At 43.7% G+C, this 17,916-nt stretch overlaps 1 protein-coding gene across 1 annotated transcript in view; it reads right to left on the bottom strand.

Annotated features, from left to right (window-relative positions):
* Positions 1–133: 133 nt before the first annotated feature.
* Positions 134–17,916, bottom strand: part of AP2B1 (adaptor related protein complex 2 subunit beta 1) — a 156,598-nt gene continuing 138,815 nt past the window's right edge. Inside the window, exons 19-22 of the mRNA XM_056127620.1 lie at positions 17,046–17,130; positions 15,747–15,833; positions 5,754–5,908; positions 134–1,384 (exon numbers count right to left, since the gene is read on the bottom strand). Coding sequence (XP_055983595.1) covers positions 1,310–1,384; positions 5,754–5,908; positions 15,747–15,833; positions 17,046–17,130 — 402 coding nt within the window. The 3' untranslated portion in view covers positions 134–1,309. The remainder of the gene's footprint in view (positions 1,385–5,753; positions 5,909–15,746; positions 15,834–17,045; positions 17,131–17,916) is intronic.

Here is a 17,916-nt window from a genome sequence, read left to right as displayed (position 1 = left end):
CACACCACTGCACTAAGGCCTCACATCTCCAGGTCTCACGAGCGATGACAAGAATTGCTTGACCCTCTGAGATGATCTCAACTGCCTTAAATCTAAGTAATAGGAGCAAAGAGAAGATCAGGAAGCTGAAGAGATAAAGTGACTCAGCATCTTGAAGCGCACTTCATTCCAGCTCCGAGAGCAGATGAGGAAACAATGGCTACTTCATTCTGGCACTGGATTCATTTTCAAGTAACTGAGAAGATACTATGCTGCTACTAAGCCAATGGATGGAGTGTCAAAAATTGGTAGAGAAGAGCCCCACAGAGAAGCCAGCACAGAAAAGCCAAGAGAAAGACACAGGAAAAGAAAAGAAAGTTAAGGAGAGTCCTGCAAGATTCGGGCGAGGCAGCCCTCAGCACTGCAACTAAATGGCTCATAGACCTCAGGATCAGCAATCAAAGATGGCTTCAACTCAAAACTATGATTTTAGACCTGAATTGGAATTTGAGAATTAAATGCAGGGAAGAAATGGGCATCTGGGTATTTGTTCCCATCTCCACACAAAATCCTCAACCAATTTGATGGTTAATGGGTTTAGATCATGGGAAAGGAATGTCGGAAGCTGGAATTTCTCAGCCTTGGTTCTGACAGGCTATATTCCTGATACCTTGAAGCATAGTTCCCACTGCACAGCAGTCAAACAAGATACAGGGTGGGGATAATCACAAGGAAAAGGAGTCTGGAAAGAAGAAAAGGTGAAAATCCAAATGACCAGGGACAAAGCTGCCATCACAAAGAGAAGCTCTAACGTGGTGGACAAGTTACTGACTGGGTCTCTTCTTCAGGACTGTGCGGTCTAGTGATGGTCAGCTGTTCCAATACTTTACTACTCTCATTTTCTCATATGTACAAAAATATAAAACAATAAAGTGCAGTTTATGTTTCATTGACACTTTTCCTTGCTTTAATTTTTTTTTTTTTGTCATTTTCTGCTTTTGAAATGAGCTCTCAATCACAAAATATCCAACTACACTCACAAATGCCAGCCACTGGCACAGTATGGAGAAGCCCACAGTAAGGACAGATAGCAGAGTTAGGTGGCAAGAGATGGGAAGTGATTGAAGCAGTGGTTACACATGTTCACAGGAAGCTAAAACTATCCAACAAATTGTGCCCTAATGTTGGCACAGGTTAGACTAGTCACTACCTTGGTGGGTGGCCTCAGAGTGTTCGGGTTCAGAGTCTACATGGCAATAAATTTCTTCCAGTTAAGAGTTCCTGGCTTGCACCGATCACAGGGTGGCCGGAGGGCACCGGACCAGTCTATTTAGTTTTTCAAAATGCTGTCGTAGACCTGATAGATGTACTGAGAGACTTCAGGAGCTCTACACTTCAGTGACAGCTGTAAGAGGAGAAAAAAGAAGGATATTAGCCTGTGGCTAGGCATTATACAAAGATATCAAGTACTCAATTTCACACAAGTGTCATGTTGTACATCTGAAACCAATGCCAATCCAATACCAAACCAAAACCAATGCTATGCCAATCACATGTAAAAACAAAACCAAATTACTTTCTATCTCATTGAGAAAGAAGATTTGATAACTGAGTAGCCAGAGAAATCTGTAGGTTTTAAGAATTTCAGAGTAATCAATGTCCAATTGCTTCCACATACATTACGTGGGACTATAAAGCCAGAAAATACTCCACACTGAAAACATGCAAGTCTGACCGGCAGGGGAACAGCTGTTCTTTTTTTTGTTCCTTCTTTTTTTTTTTGGCCACACCCAGAGGTGTTCGGGGTTTACTCCTGTCTCTGCACTCAGAACTTACTACTGGCAGGATCAAGCAATCAAATGAATGTTAGCATCGAACCTGGGTCAGCCAACTGCAAGGCAAGTAACCTGCCTATAATACTATCTCCCTACCCCAAGCAAAACAGGTTTTTTTTTTTTTTTTTTTTTTTTTTGCGCCACATCAGGTGGTGCTCAGGGCTCACTTCTGATTCTGCACTCAGGGATCACTCCTGGCAGGCTTGGGGGACAATATAGGGTATTGGGGGGGGGGTCAAATCTGGGTTGGCCATGTACAAGGCAAATGTTCTACCCGCTATACTAATGCTCTGGCCCTGGGTACAACAGTTTTATCTAGGAAATATGAGGAACAATGGGGGGTATATGAGAGAGAAAAAATTAAAAATCAAGAGTAGCTTCTTAATGAAACATAGGAGAGAGACAGGGCAAGAACAAGAGCAAGACTGAAAGCGAGAGAGGGGGGAAGAGAGAAGGCACACACAAGCTTAGGGAACTATAATAAGGATCTGGGTGGGGGAAGTGATCTATTAATTCCTTAGGACATAACGGGACTATCAGTTTTTGTGCATTAGCACTCAAACTGACACAGTAAAGAGGAGAGAGATTAGGCTCAACCTTATTCTCTCCTCTTTACTGCTAGCTGAGATCTGATCAACAGTATTTAGGGTGATGGAGGGAAGGAGTGGGTAAGAGTGGAGTGATTTTGAAGTCTGGAGTACCACTTGGGGATGGATTAGGCCTGTGTTAAGTGCAATGGTGGAAAATTTAGGCAATTTTGTGGGCAGAAGGAACTTAGTTAACAGATGGATGGAAAGTGGGCAAGAAAGGGGGGCAACGAAGCATATCCATTTCACCATTTACAAATGTAAGGGGGATGGGAGATGGGTGTGATACAAAAGATTTCTCTGGATTATGTCCTGTAACTGCATGAACCTACAACTACCTAAAAATAGTATGCATGTTTAGGTAGGAGGATGAAACGTCCTTCAACAGGGGGATGGAGAAAATGTGGTCTTCCACAGAGTGTCAGAGAGTGGACTATGACTTGGTCAGAAAGAGGAACTGCTAGGTGGGAGGGAGTGCAGAGGTTAACAGAGGTGCACAGTCAACCCCAGTTCAATCCCCAGCCCCACTCAGTTCCCTGGGAGTAGTGGGTCCAGCCCAGAGACCACAAGTACTGCTGGGGTGATCAAGGTGAACTCTAATACCACAGGGCCTGAATGGGAGACAGCACAGCATTCAAGTCACTGGACCAGCAACACCACAAAAAACAGAAAGTGCCACACAACAGTGTGCATAAATGTAAAGGAAATGATAGTAAACTGAAAAAAATTATTCAAAGGATATATACTATTTGAATTTAACCTTAGAAGACACGCAGTCCGGAGTGTTAGTACAGTGGGTAGGGCACTGAGGGTAATGCAATAATTCCCTTCCCTAACACCAGAGTAGTCATGTTTCTTTCACTTGGTTGAGACAGGTGATTGTATACACTGCATACACTTAGTTCATTTCTAGGAAAGTAAATGAAGTTACTTGTTTTGTTTTTGTTTTGGGGCACACCTAGCAGTGGTCAGCGCTTACTACTGGCTCTACACTCAGAGATTACTCCTGGTGGGCTTAGAGAACCATATGGGATGCCAGGGATTGAACTTGGGTTTGTGAGGAATCACCCTATCCACTACTATGTCTCTAGGCCTCTGGAGTTATTTGGTAAGACCTGGATTATACAGTGAAAATCTGCCCTTCTCATCAGAGGGGCTTTCCTCTCCTTTCTTGCATGGCACATGCTATAGGACAGAAATTTTCATTCTGAAAAAGACAAGGGACTCATGGTGCAGAGGTGAGTGGGAGGATGGAGACATCAGAGGGGAAGCCTGAAGCTGCTCCGCTCACAAATCCTTGGGCAAAATTCTAGCAGTTCACACACAAACGCTCTTGCAGTTTACTTCAAAGAGAGGGAACTAGTGGGGAAAATACCAAGAATTTTCAGTGCTGGGTGGTACTATTTCCTTGCTTTATTCTAATTAAAACATGTGGCCGTTAAAATTTAGGAATGGGGTCACAGGCTCTTTCACCTAAAAGGCTAAAAGCTTCCTTAGTTTACTGACTATTCAGATTCCTCAGTTATATTCTACATCAGGCCTCATTCACCTGTAACCATCCTCTTCCTTCCTTCCAAACTGCCTACAGGTCCTCAAAATACAGCAGGAAAAGGAGGCAATATCCCAGCTGAAAGAGGACTTCACTTCGTAAAATACAGATGGAAACTACTTCATAAAATACAGATGGTTACATCTGTCATACAGACATAACCATTAAGGTTATGCGGTAACCATAAAGCACTGTGCTTTACAACAGCAAACGAATGCCCAGCACTGAGCACGTTTTTGGTTTTTTTCCCCCATAACTTATTTTAGCTCTAAAAATACTGCCTTAATTTAATTTTTTTGGGTTTTTTTTTTTTGCCCCAGTATATGGTGCCAGAGATGAAGCCCAGTTCTGTGTCCAAGGTTGTTTATGGCAGCTACTTTGTGTCTAATGCAAGGCCTGTGCTCACTTTAGTTAAGCTCTCAGCCCCTTAAATTTTTTTTTTTTTTTTTTTTGTTTTTCAGCCACATCAGTAGTTACTCATATGTTACTCCTGGCTCTGCATGCAGGGGATCACTCCTGGTGGTGCTCAGGGGTCTTTATGGGGTACTGGGGATCAAACCCAGGTTAGCTGTGTGCAAGGTAAGTGCCCTACCTGGTGTACTCTCTCCAGTCCCTTAGTTTTCACTTCAGTCTAACATGCAACTGAACAAAAATTTCCAAACTAAAGTTCTCTTACAGAATGCCAAAGATGTATCTCATTTTTTTTTTTTTTTGGCTTTTTGGGTCACACCTGGAGATGCACAGGGGTTACTCCTGGCTCTGCACTCAGGAATTACTCCTGGCGGTCTGGCGGTACTCGGCAGACCATATGGGATGCTGGGAATCGAACTCAGGTCAGCAGCGTGCAAGACAAACACCCTACCCGCTGTGCTATCGCTCCAGCCCCTCTAACTTTTGTTCAATAAAAACTATCTTTCTTTGGGACTGAAGAGATATTAGAATGGGTAAGGCACTTGCCTTGCATATACCCAGCCCGGGTTTGATGCCTAACATCACATATGGACTCTTCCCACACTGATGGGAGTAATTCCTGAGTGCAGAGTCAGGAGTAACATCTGAGTATTGTTGGGTGTGACCCCAAAGCCAAAAACCAACCAAACAAACCACACACACACATACACACAACAAAAAACAAAAATAAAAACATTAACCCCCCAAAACAAAAAATTAACCCCCAAAACAAAACTATCTTTCTTCATTATAAATTGAGTAAATACATAAATAAATGCTGTATGACTCAGAGGTAAAGTATATGCATTGCAAGCCTGAGTCTCTGGGCTTCTCTGATACCTAAAAAATAAAAAGAGGAGTGAGGATAGCACTGGGATCGGGTGTACACCTTGAGGTTGTACTATCGCTCCAGCCCCAAGGTGTACCTAATTTCTGCCTTACCTTTCACACCAAGGGCCTCAGGACATTAAAAAAAAAAAAAGGCTCATGTGTCGTGTGTCTATTAATTCTGAGATCCGAGAATCATAAACTCCGAAAAAATCAGAAAAGACAGCTTTTGGAAATGAGCTAATGTAAATCCTGTGACGAGCACACTAGAGTACCACATGCACAGATATGCTGGCTTAATATGCCACGTTTTGGGAACAGTTCTGTCAGCACCGGGGAGGACTCTGAGGCCCTCCTGACCACCTGTTAGCAAGGGCAGACACTGTAGAGAGAAGGGTTTCGGCAGAGAACCCCAAGATGTCTTCAGTGCCAGTTTAGGGGGGATGGTGTCTGTAGCACAGGGTGCTAAGGAAGAGTGAAAGGGCCCCTACTGTCCTTCTGGAAACGATCTCACCCTTTTCTTACCGTATAATTTGGGTTTCCTGGCTGGATACGGAGCTCAGCCAAGATCCAGATGCCATTAGTGAGCTTCAGGGATTGGTACAGCATGTCCTGCCCTTCCACATTCCGCTTGGCAATAGTATAAACATTGTTGTTTTGCAACTTGCTGGAAACAGTGTCTAGGAACAGAGATTCAAATCCAACACCTTTAGTTAAAATAGCAAACAAATGTATGCTAATTCCCTTCTGACATTCTTAGGCGCTCATGTTCTCAGTTGCCTGACAAGTACTGTCACACAGCGGTGCGCACATTTCAGAACGCCCTTCTCCCACACAACAGCACTGGGTGATGAGGTTCTTGGAGAGACTGCCTATCAATCCCAAGAGAGAAAAACAGAAGAAGGTGCAACTAAGCAATTACTATAAAAAAAAATTACGGGGGTATGTGAGGTCAGGTCACAATATCTGACCGTGAAAAGAGGCGATTCCTGGCTTTCTGCTCAGGAGTAAGAGTGAAAGGGAGTTTTGCTCAGGAGCCCATAAGTGGTGCTGGATTTGAACCAGGGTCGCAGCCAATGCAGCTGCATGCAAGGCAAGTGCCTTCCCTTTTCTACTCTCCCTTCAGCACCTGAAACTAAGTATGAATGTGAGAATTACCTGTGGAGATTCTGGTGGGTGTTTTATACCTTAAGTTAGAGGTATATCTTAACTAGTCAGCTAAAAATGCATGGGAGAGTACAGACAGAAACGGACAGACAGGTGTGCCACAGTCACCGTCCATTTCTGGAAGCCTGGCCCCAGAACCCACCAGCAGAGTCTGGCAATTCACACCACCCCACAGATGACTACTTCACTCTGCCACTCTGCTTTCAACAGCCAGATTTGGAAAAGGGGGGAGTTGCAGAAATTCTGCAACTCAAATCTGAATGGAATTATTTGTTATTTATTATTTGGCATTTATTTATTATAGGTATTTAAACTGAATGCTTTGGTATTTATTTCTTTTTCTGAGTAGGTAACTGCTTTCTTAAGCTTGTAAGGAATACCATACATCAAAATAAAGCAAACTGTCCAACCTGAGACTCCAAGGAAGAACATGATTGTTAGGAGGCTGACTGCTGCCTGAACCCCCCAGGCGGCAACTGACCTCTAAGGTCCACTAACACAGGGGAAGAATGGGCTGGGGTCTGGATTCTTATCACTACAGTATCATGGCCACGATGTGTCAAAATAGTGATTTTTCCCCCCTCTCTCTGCTCTCTTACCGTAACGGGAGATACTGCACCACTAGAGAATGACAAACTAAGACTCAAGATGATAAACACCGCTTCTTTGCTGAGTTTATTGTGCTCATTTCTGATGAGAATCCTAGTTACTTGTGCCTACCCTTTAGAAATGGAATTCTCTCCACATAAAAACCTGTCAGACCCCGGTTTAAATCCAGCACCACTTATAGGCCCCTGAGCTCACGGATTTATCTGTACCACACTCTTGAGGAAAAGGTGCCATGAGGGCAGTCCTTCTATTCTCATACCTGAAAGGACTGCCTGTACAGGGATCCTGGAGCTTTTCATCACTGTGATTCCCACAGAATACCATGGACGCCCATCTACAACCCCAATACAAGTCTGAATCAGGTGCTAGAGGTGCCACTGTGTGATCCTGTCCCTGGGGGACATGAGTGCAGTTCAAGTGGTACATGAACCACTGAGTCTGATGCTTGGTTCTGCATCTCTACACTCCACTGTGTGACCCAGCATTGCTGAGTATACTCCCCTCCCCTCCATCCAACACCACAACAAACAAAAAATCCCATCAACTCTAAGTGCTCACTTCACCCCTCCATAGTTAGGCTCCTGGAAAGCACAACTTCAAGCAAAATGACGTCTAATGAGAGCAGGTCCTTGAATGAATAACATTCAATGTTGGTTGAGATTGCAGCTTTTCTCCCCTCACCACCAGTATAACAAAATGACATTAAATAAAATGTTACTCCAAGCTCTGCTGCACCTACGTGAGGGCTGAATTGGGAGGTAATCTCCACCTGATGTCATTTTCTCACATTCAAAGTACTGAGTGCTCAGGGGAGGAGGCACTAAAATCCATTAAACATTTTAACCACACTTAAATATTACTTAACTTTCCCTCTTTATTCCCAAGATTTTCGCTAACACCAAAGCAGCATAGTTGTAACTTAACTGACTTTCCAGGACCAGAGCAGTAGTACAGCATGGAGGGCATTTTGCCTTGTATATAGCTGACCTGGTTTGATCCCCGCATCCCATATGGTCCTTCAAGCACCAACAGGAGCAATTCCTGAATGAAGAGCCAGGAGTAACCCCTGGCCATTGTAGGATGTGGTACAAAACAACCCATTCACCACTCCCCCACAAAAAAACACCCCACAAAACAACCAAAGAAACAAATGAACAAAAAGAACTGACAAATGAACAGGTGCATATGCTGCCTGTAGCATCAGTTATTGTTATTAACTATCCCGGTAGAGGTAAGGTCATCGTCACACTGCTGATGTGATTGGTGTTGGAATATTTAATGCATGAAACTGTATTAACAACTTTGTGAATTATAGCATTAAAACAATCACATCACATGACATGACATCACATCACATCACGGTCCTCCCGTTGTTCATCGATTTGCTCGAGTGGGCCCAGTAACGTCTCCATCATGAGACTTGTTACTGTGTTTGGCATATCGAGTACGTCATGGGGAGCTTGCCAGGCTCTGCCGTGCGGGCAAGATACTCTCGGTAGCTTGCCGGGCTGAGAGGGGCGGAGGAATCGAACTCGGGTCGGCCATGTTGGCTGCGTGCAAGGCAAACGCCCTACCACTGTGCTATCGCTCCAGCCCATTAAAACAATAATAATAATAAAGAGAAATGACTTTCAAAGAACCAAAGTGTATCTCAAGGAACCACAAAGTGTACCTGAGGGTAGTAATATGCAATACCTTTGGAGGAGTGGGGCCTCAATGTGCATTTTATTTATTACTAGGTTTTTGGGCCACACCCAGCAGTGCTTAGGGCTTACACCTGACTCTGTGTTCAGGGATCATTCCTGGAGGGGATTGGGGGATGGTATGGAGTGTGGGGATCAAACTGGGGTCGGCAGCATGTACTGTATCTTTGGCCCCTCAATGTGCTTTTAATAAGCCTTCTGGGGGTCAGGAAGTTCTAGCTGTCACTGTGGTTCCTGCAATGAAGGGCTCTTGCAGCTTAGACTGGGTTGCTAGGCAACACCAACTGGGGTGTTTTGACAGGACTGCCTTTAACACAAGGGGGGGGGGCTTGACGTAAGCTATAAAAGCCACCCTTTAGTTTCAAGGCTTTTTCCATCCCCAAGAAAACCAAAAACACACAGTAGGAGCCTTGGTTAAAGAGTCACCTTGCTGCACTGGCACCATCATGTTCTAGACAGAGTAAGACCCAGACTCCTAAGACTTCTCATTATTTCACCACCTATGGAAGAGAGGATGGGCTAAATAATTAAAGCGACAAACACACAAATTCCTGCTCCTAGAATTAGAAAGGAAATGAGGCAAACAGCCAGAATAGAATAGGCAACAACAGAATAAGCAAATTGAATGGGTGTAACTTAATACATTTGAAAGCATTCTGGCCGGAAATCTGGCTTCCTTCCTATGAATGGTTGTAAGAAGATTTCTATCAGGAGACTGAATGGATGGAGGTTTATATATATGTGGATGACCAATTTCAAAAATGCTACATACTAGGTTTGAGTTTAGGATGTATAGATGGTAGGAATATCATATCCTGCTAAATGTACTATTCAAAAATGTAACAGGAGCCACCTATCACGAGCTTTTCAGCTGATGATACCATGTGAGGTGTAAGACAGTGAGTTCTGCTCCAAGGATACAAAAAAGATGGCCAAATGCACTGAGAGCTGGGCAGGGGAGATACCTTAACGTGCTGGAGCACATGCTTTACATGCAGGAGCCCTCGGTCTGATGCTGACACTGCATGGTCCCTTTGAGTACAGCTGGGGGCAATCCTTGAATGCTGCTCCTATGCACTGCAAGGTGTGCCCCCACCCTGCCTCACCTCAGCAAAAATACAACAAGCAAAGGTCATAGCTATTTCAAGATGTGATTTATTGGTTTGTTTCTCTCATCGAATTTGGCTTTTTAGGTCTAAGGCCTCAAACCTTAGGAGGTGTAGATGTGGTCTTCCTTCATCTTTCAGGTGAAGGAAGGTGACCTAGGTAAGGTCACACCTCTCCAAACAGCATCAAGAGTGAAGAAGATACTCTAATCTACTTCAGAGTGTGAATGGGAAGATTTGCATGCACAGACTAACTGTGATATTTAAGACTGTTAAATTTCTCTTTTGGCTTTTGGGTCACACCCGGTGATGCTTAGGGATCAACCCCTGGAGGGGATCAGGGGACAATATGTTGTGCTGGGGATTGAACCTGGGACAGCTGCGTGTAAAGCAAGCACCTTGCCCATTGTATTATCATTCTGACCCCTAACAGAAAAAAATTTAAGCCAGGTTGTACACTGCTTTGCAAGAAGATTCATTTCTGGATGTGATTGGAGATGCAACTACCTCTAATATAGTTAAGACTGTCGTCCTAGATACACTCAGCCCAGATGCAGCTCAAACTGTGAGATATAAAACAGATTTGTACAGAGCTCTGGCTATCAACAGAAATGATCAGTGCCAGACAGCCAGGAGACCCACACTTTAGGGCCTCTCCTTTCTATTAAGATCTAACTTTTAATGGTAAGAAACAAAAAGGGTTCCTGCCTTCCTTCTTTTCTTCCTTCTCTAACCCCTTAACCTCTCTTTCCTTCATCCCCTCCGTCCTTCCCTTCCTTTTCTATAGAAAGAAATGGAAGAGCTAAAGTAAAGGCTCAATGCCAGGTCACTGAGTCCTTTGAGCCTGTGACTTCCTACAGCCCTCAGTGTTAGTTCCATCTGTCAAATGTCTACTATGGCACAGAAAAGCTATTTAAAGTGCTGGTGCTATTGTGATTAGGACAGATCAGCTGCAAAGGATGGTATTTTTAGCTCTCAGCTAGACCCAGGGTGTTGAATCAGAAGGCACTAAACCTGAAAACGTTCATGTTAATAGAGACTCAGACTGGAAAGAAATGGAAAGGCCAGAGCATTCCAGCCAGACCCTGGGAAGGATGCAAAGAAAAGATTAGTTGCAGGAACTAACTTCCAAGATTAGCAGAGATTTAGTGATTTGGAAAATCACTTGGTCTCCTGAGAAAAATGAAGTAGCTGTCTCCCTCCACTCCAAGTGCACTGTGGAGGAATCTGTCACTGTGAAAATGAATTTGTTGGTATTTGGAGCACCCAAGGAAGGGAGGAACTGGCTTGAGGCCATGGCAGGATAGATTGAAAGTGAATTTGTTCTAAGAATTTGTACTAGGTTACTTCTAAGGACACAGCCCCTACTGGGAGAAAGGCCAGATGTCCCTTCTCTGGCAAGATCACAAACATATACCAAGGTGAACTAGGGTAGTAAACTCTAATCTGGAAGCCATGGAGTTTAACTATTAATCTGGCTAGCTGATTCAAGCCCCCAATTATCCAGACTTCTACTTTCTTTACTGAAAAGAATTATCCCTTTCATTTTGGGCATCTGAAACCAAACCTTTCTGGTTACTCTAACCTGTCTCTGCTCTCTGTAGCCCAGAGTTTCTTAAACAATCCTCAAGGAACACTGGTGTTCTACGGATGCATTAAAAATGATATTAAATTTCATGGTAAATGAAAATATAATTCTCAGTGTAGGACCTCCGTTTTCTTTTTTCTTTTTTTATCGAATCCCCATGAGATACAGTTACAAAGCTTTCATGTTTGAGTTTCAGTCACACAATGATCGAACACTCATCCCTCCACTGGTGCACATTTTCCACCACCAATGTCCCAAGTATCCCTCATCCCCTCATCTCAATCCTCCCCTGCCTCTATGACAATTTCCCCCACACTTTCTCTCAACTTTTGGGCATTATGGACCTCAGCTTTCAACGCATGAAAGTGTAATAGCAATTTCTAAGAGATGCACATCATATCCCGTTTTCCCACTTCAGCTGATACTAATCACAGAATCCTTTTATTGTGTGACAGATGTTCTCAGAAGCACCCCTATGAAATGCTGCCATGAGACCAGCTCATACAGAGTAACCACAACCAAGGGCCAGGGCTCTTCCAATCTGGCTCTTCTTTAATAGGATCCACTATGATTCTCCTCATTAGCAACTGAGGGTTCTGCACCAGAGGCTTCCCGAAGAACAGCTTAGACAATGGGAATTGTCACTCTTCACTCCACCCCTGTCTCCAATCAAATGAGTTCTTTTTTTTAATTTTTATTAGTGAAACACCATAATGTACAGTTGTAGACTTACAAATTTTTTTGTGCTTGGGTTTCAATTATACAATGATCCAAGTACCCATCCCTCCACCAGTGCCCATTTTCCTCCACCACTGATCCCAATATAACCTCCCCCTCCCACCCCCCCGCCTCTGTGGCAGGGCATTCCCTTTTGTTCTCTCTCTCCTTTTGGGTGCTGTGGTTTGCACTTGAGTGGCAATCATGTTCGGTCTATAGTCTACTTCCAGCATGCATCTCCCATCCTGGGAGGATCCTCCCAACACCTTTATTTGGTGCTCCCTTCTCTATCTGAGCTGCCTTTCCCCCTAGCATGTGTGGCTGCCCTCCAAGCCATGGAGTGAACCTCCTGGTACTTATCTCGGTTATTCTTGGGTGTTAGTCTCCTATTTTGTTACTTTATGTTCCCCAGATGAATGCAATCTTTCTATGTCTGTCCCTCTCTTTCTGACTCAAATGAATTTTAAGCCAAGTAGTGGGCTTCAGAGGGATAGGTAACACTGCCATGTCAGCACATGGCATAAAAAGATCCATTTTAGGATATTTTGGTGAAAATACTAATGTATAACCAATCAGGGTGAGAAACCCAGACCTGGAGTGTTTGAGAGAAGGCTGGTATAAAGTACAACTTAAGAGAATTAACTAGTCACTGCCATGGAAACTGGAGAGGATTGCTTCCTTCTACAGACTATTTCCTTTAAAGACTCCAAGGCCTTAAGAGAATTCCCTTAAGAATGGATGTATCTAATGCCCAAAAGGAGAGAGAAAGAAGCAAAGTGCCTAACACAGAGATGGGGGGGGGGGGGGGAGTGGGAGTGTATGGTTGGGGGATGGTGAGTGGGAAACAGGGGACATTGGTGGTGGGAAATAATACCGGTGATATACACTGGTAGAGGGATGGGTGTTGTAACACTGTATGACTGAAACCAAACCACAATCAGCTTTGTTGCTGTGTATCTCAAGGTGATTCAATTAAAAAAAAAAAAACAAAGAAAAAGAAAAAAGAAAGGATGTATCTAAAGGAAATACACAGGATGAATATACCACAGAGCCTCAAAATATTATAAATAAAGATGTTGGAAGAATTCAGTGGGCCTTCCTTCTGTACCGTCTTACTGCCTCTTGCCCCAGAGCTAAGCCTCACTCCCATGGCAGGCAGGCAGCACGTTGAAAGGAGGAAATGATGGGCAAGAAAAGAAAGGAGGCACTGACCAGTCACCCGGGCTGCTTTCCTTCAACCCACTCAGCCTGTATTAAACTCAACGAGAGAGGCTGGACAGACAGTCTAACTCTGACAACTCAGGTTTCCTTCCATGGTCTCAACGTCTCAGGAAAACTTCAGGAACTGATACTGGCTGTCTTTCCTCTTTATCACCTCTTTGATGTTCTATTCAGTAATGAAATTAACTAAAAAGGCCTGGGCTTTCTAGTAATAATCAAAGAGGTTAGTATCATGGTAGAAAGCTGCCACAAGGTAAGAAAATAAAAAAGATTAGCAAATAAACTTTAATCAACGTTAATTTTTTTTCCCCTCAGAGTAGGGTTTGGGATAGTTGTTTGGTAGAAGGGGTCTGGCATGACTGTGAGCATGACAGCCAGGCTGTCAAACATCTGGCAGTGCTTGGGGGACCAAATGTGATATGAGGGATCAAACTAAGGTTAGCCACATGTAAGGCAAGAGTCTTATTCTCTGTACTACTTTCTCTAGCCCTATAATATATTTTTAATTTACTATTCGTGAGACAGACCATTACAAAACTGTTCGTGATTGGGTTTCAGACATATAATAATCCAACACCCATCCTTTCACCTGTGTACATTTCTCACTACCAATGTCAGCTGTTTCCCTCCCTCTACACCCCAACCAAACCTCCTTTCCCCCTACCACCTGTCTCTATGACAGGCACTTTTCTTCTTTCTCTTTCTCCTTCTGTGCGTTATGATTTGCAATGCAGGCACTGATAGGCCATCATGCTTGTTTAGGGATGTTCAGTATTTTTTTCAGGATGGTAAGGCTCGAATAGCTTTTTTAACTGGGTGGCAGCTTTGGGGTGTGGATGCTACTGCCAAGGCTTCTGGAAGGTGGGAGGTGGGGGGAGGTAGCTTATTCCAACTCAGGGAAAGCCTGAAGGTTTCAGTCACAAAACCCACATACCCCAATTTTCAGCAGATTATATCTCAGTGAGGTCCATCCTGAGACTGTGGCGTTGGTTGGGGACATGGTGGCAATTTTGGATTGTGGAAACAAGCGGCTGCTGGAGGTTCTGCATTGGCGGGCACCAGGTCAACCCACCCCCCTACAATTTATCCTGGTCTGTTCAGCCATCTGCAGGTCCAAAGATTAACTGTGGCTTTTGATCTCTTTCAAGATTTGCTTATGGATCTCTGAAGCAAGGCTGATAAATGAGCTCGTATAGCTGACTGGGTATGGCTCCTAGGTACCTACCTAAGTTCTGGCCATTAAATTTTTAGGGGGAAATTTGGTCCCAAGTTGTCAGGGTCCTTCCAGAGGCACAGCAGCAATTTTGGGGTATTAGGAAGCCCAAAGGCACCATCAAGCTGCTGATGCACTCACCCTGCAGTTATTCTTTTCTTGGGAGAGGCAGAGAAGGCCATGCCTGGTGGTGCTCAGGGATTCTCCTGGTTCTGTGCTCAGGAGGGGCATGGAGGACTGTATGTGGTACTGGGGATTGAACCTGGACTGGTCTTTTTTTTTTTTTTTTAAATGGAATCACCATGAGATACAGTTACAAAGCTTTCATGTTTGAGTTTCAGTCACACAATGATCGCATACCCATCCCTCCACCAATGCACATTTTCTACCACCAATTTCCTCAGTATCCCCTCCCCCCAACCCCATCCCAGTTCTCATCCTGCCTCTATGGCAATTTTCCAATACTCTCTCTCTACTTTTGGGCATTGTGTTTTGCTCAAAATTTCCCACCACCATTCAAGCCTGCCTGCCACTAGATAATTTATTTTCCATCGCTCATTTTGAATATGAGGGCTTTTGTGGCTGCATGCTTCTGGAAGTCTAGACTGTAAATGGCTGGGTTCCAGAGACATCTCTGTACAGCACTAATCCATTTTGGGATTCAATTGGTGCGCTAAGATGGCGCCTGGAGGCAAACTATCGGCATGACTGTGGGCATGACAGCCAGACTGTCAAACAGGCAGGGAGCTGGGGAGGAACAGCCCAGCTCCTCTGCTGCCATGCAGCCTCGAGACTTAGTCTTGGCACCCCTGGCCTGGTCTTGACCAACGCACTATACCATCTCTTTACTCTCCCGCAATTTATTCTTGTTTAATAATCATTATAGGATTCTGTTGGGGGTTGGGGGACACCCAATAATGCTTGGGTGACCATGCAGAATCAAATCGTGGTGCTCTAGAACTTTGCACTATCTTCTCAGCCAGAATCTAGGGTTCTAAATAAGGCCCCTGGTAAAGATGTTTGCAAAATATCTACCATCTACCAACTAGACACAAGGTACCTGTATTCTCTCGATGGCCACAGGTCACTCTTAGGAAAAAGTTGTTTTTTTTTTCCCCCAAACTAAGAAAAGATAAAATGTTTTCAAAAGATTGATATACTAGGATGAAAAGGAAACATGGAGTCATTACTCACCAGCATTTAAATGGCATTCCTTAATCTGAAACTGAAGTTCATTTTCATTAGGTATATCCTTCCACGTTGCAAGGAAGACCTGGCGCTCTGTAGAGAGAAGCAGAAGGAAAGGAAGGAGTACAGCATCTGACAGCATTAGGCTCTGGGACGCTTTGCACTTTCCCTCTGAGTGCTGACTCTGGCATCACAGCCAGCAGCAGCCTGGGAGAGGAGCCAACTTTTGCTCTGCAGAGGTTCTGCATTCCCACTCAATCTCTCATCAGTAGCACAAAGAGACATTAGAAAAGAGTTTGCATTCAGGATTTAGTTTTAGCTGTACTATTTCCCTCTTTGGGTGACTTTGGATACGTTTTGTGTGCTTTCTGGCCCTAATTTCCACATATATATATCTTACCTACCCAATGACCCATTAAATGATTATTCAATTTAGTATGTACCAACTTCAGTTAGTTTTGTTTTGAGGCCACACCCAGTGATACTCAGGGCTTACTCCTGGTTCTGTGCTCAAGGATCATTTTTGGTGACACTTGGGGGACCAGATATGGTGCCAGGGATCGAACCTGGATCAGCTGTGTGCAAGGCTTATCTGCTGTACCCCAACCCCGACCATTTCAGTTAGTTTCATTAGTTTTATAGGTAAAGCAAGTAATAAATATCAGCAGCCATATGGGAAATTCTAATGTTCTTTGTTTGGCTGGGGGTTACACCTAGCAGTGCTCAGTACTTATTCCTGGCCCTGCACTCAGGGATCACTCCTGTTGGGCTCAGGGAAACATATGGGGTGCTGAGGATCAAACCCTGGTCAGCCGTGTGCAAGCAAACGACCTATCTGTTATACTATTGCTCTAGCCCTGTTTTTTTTTTTTTTTTAGTAAATTACTGAATTATTGAAACATTAAGACTTAAGGCCAAGTGCTAAACTTGCACAGTGTACCTCATTAAGTCATAAAAAAAATTATTTCCACTTCACAAACTCGGAAACCCAAACTCAGAAGTCAAGCACTTTTACATAGTCACAGCCAGTTACAGCTAACAGGTTACACGGAAACTCAAATACACCTGTCGCCAAACCCTTACTCTGGATCCTCAGAAACAGGCAATGGAATTAGAGAAATTAGAAACAAACAGCAAAGCAAGATGAACAACTCAGTGACTATAATAACTGTTAATTGCTAATGGCTTTAGAACAGTCATACTGATTGAAAAAAAAATTAACTTGTACTTCAAGGGCAATGCCCTGCCTGACATTCAGAGGAAGGGCAAAGATGTCTCGGCAGAAACACAGGAAGACATACTTACCCATTTTGCCATCTTCTACAAAAAGCACATTGAGTGGGATGAGGCAGCTGAAGTAGAAGACATCAATATTGTTTTTCACAGCCACCTGCCAGGAAAATAATGAGGGAAAATTAGGACATCACAGGAAACCAGGTAGGAGGGAAAAAATAGTTAAGTGTCTAGAAATATACCACCTTATTGCCTTCTTTTTCAGACAATGTAAGACTCCTCAAATCAAGCTACACCAGCCCAACTACTGCTAAGCATACCCTTTCTCCATTGTCAGAGAACTCTGAAAACAGGGACAAGTTCAGAGAATCAGTTCTATACCCAGAAATCTCAAAGCATGTACTTTTCCTTACTATGTTTATTAACATTAGTTGCTACCATGTATTATGAATCTATTAGTGTATTTAAAATCCTTATCACAACTACACCCAAACAAAATAGCTGTCACACCCCTCTCATTTTATAAAAGAGAAACAGGCTCAGGAGGACTAAGTAACATCCAGGGTCACACTGCTAATATGAAAAAAAGCATGACTGGGCTGGAGCGATAGTACAGTTGGTAAGGTGCTTGCCTTACATGTGGCTAACTTGGGTTTGATGCATACAGTGATCCATATGGTCCCCAAACCTACCACGAGTGATGTGAGTGCAGAGCCAGGAATAAGACCTGAGCACTGCTGGGAGTGGCCAGAAACCAAAACACAAACATAACAGAACCAGGATTAAACAACACTGGCTCCAGACTGCCGCTTACTTTGAAAAGATACTGACTTTGGGGCCAGAGACAGTATAGGTATTAAAACGCTTGCCTTTAGTCTGTCTCATGAGCAAAAGGGAGAAGGCAGCTGGAATAGAGAAGGGATCATTAAGAATATGATGGCTA

Source organism: Sorex fumeus, unplaced genomic scaffold, assembly GCF_029834395.1.
Source record: "Sorex fumeus unplaced genomic scaffold, SorFum_2.1 ptg000063l, whole genome shotgun sequence".
NCBI lineage: Eukaryota > Metazoa > Chordata > Mammalia > Eulipotyphla > Soricidae > Sorex > Sorex fumeus.
Note: the sequence above shows the minus strand (reverse complement) of the source record. Positions and strands in the feature narration are given on the sequence as shown.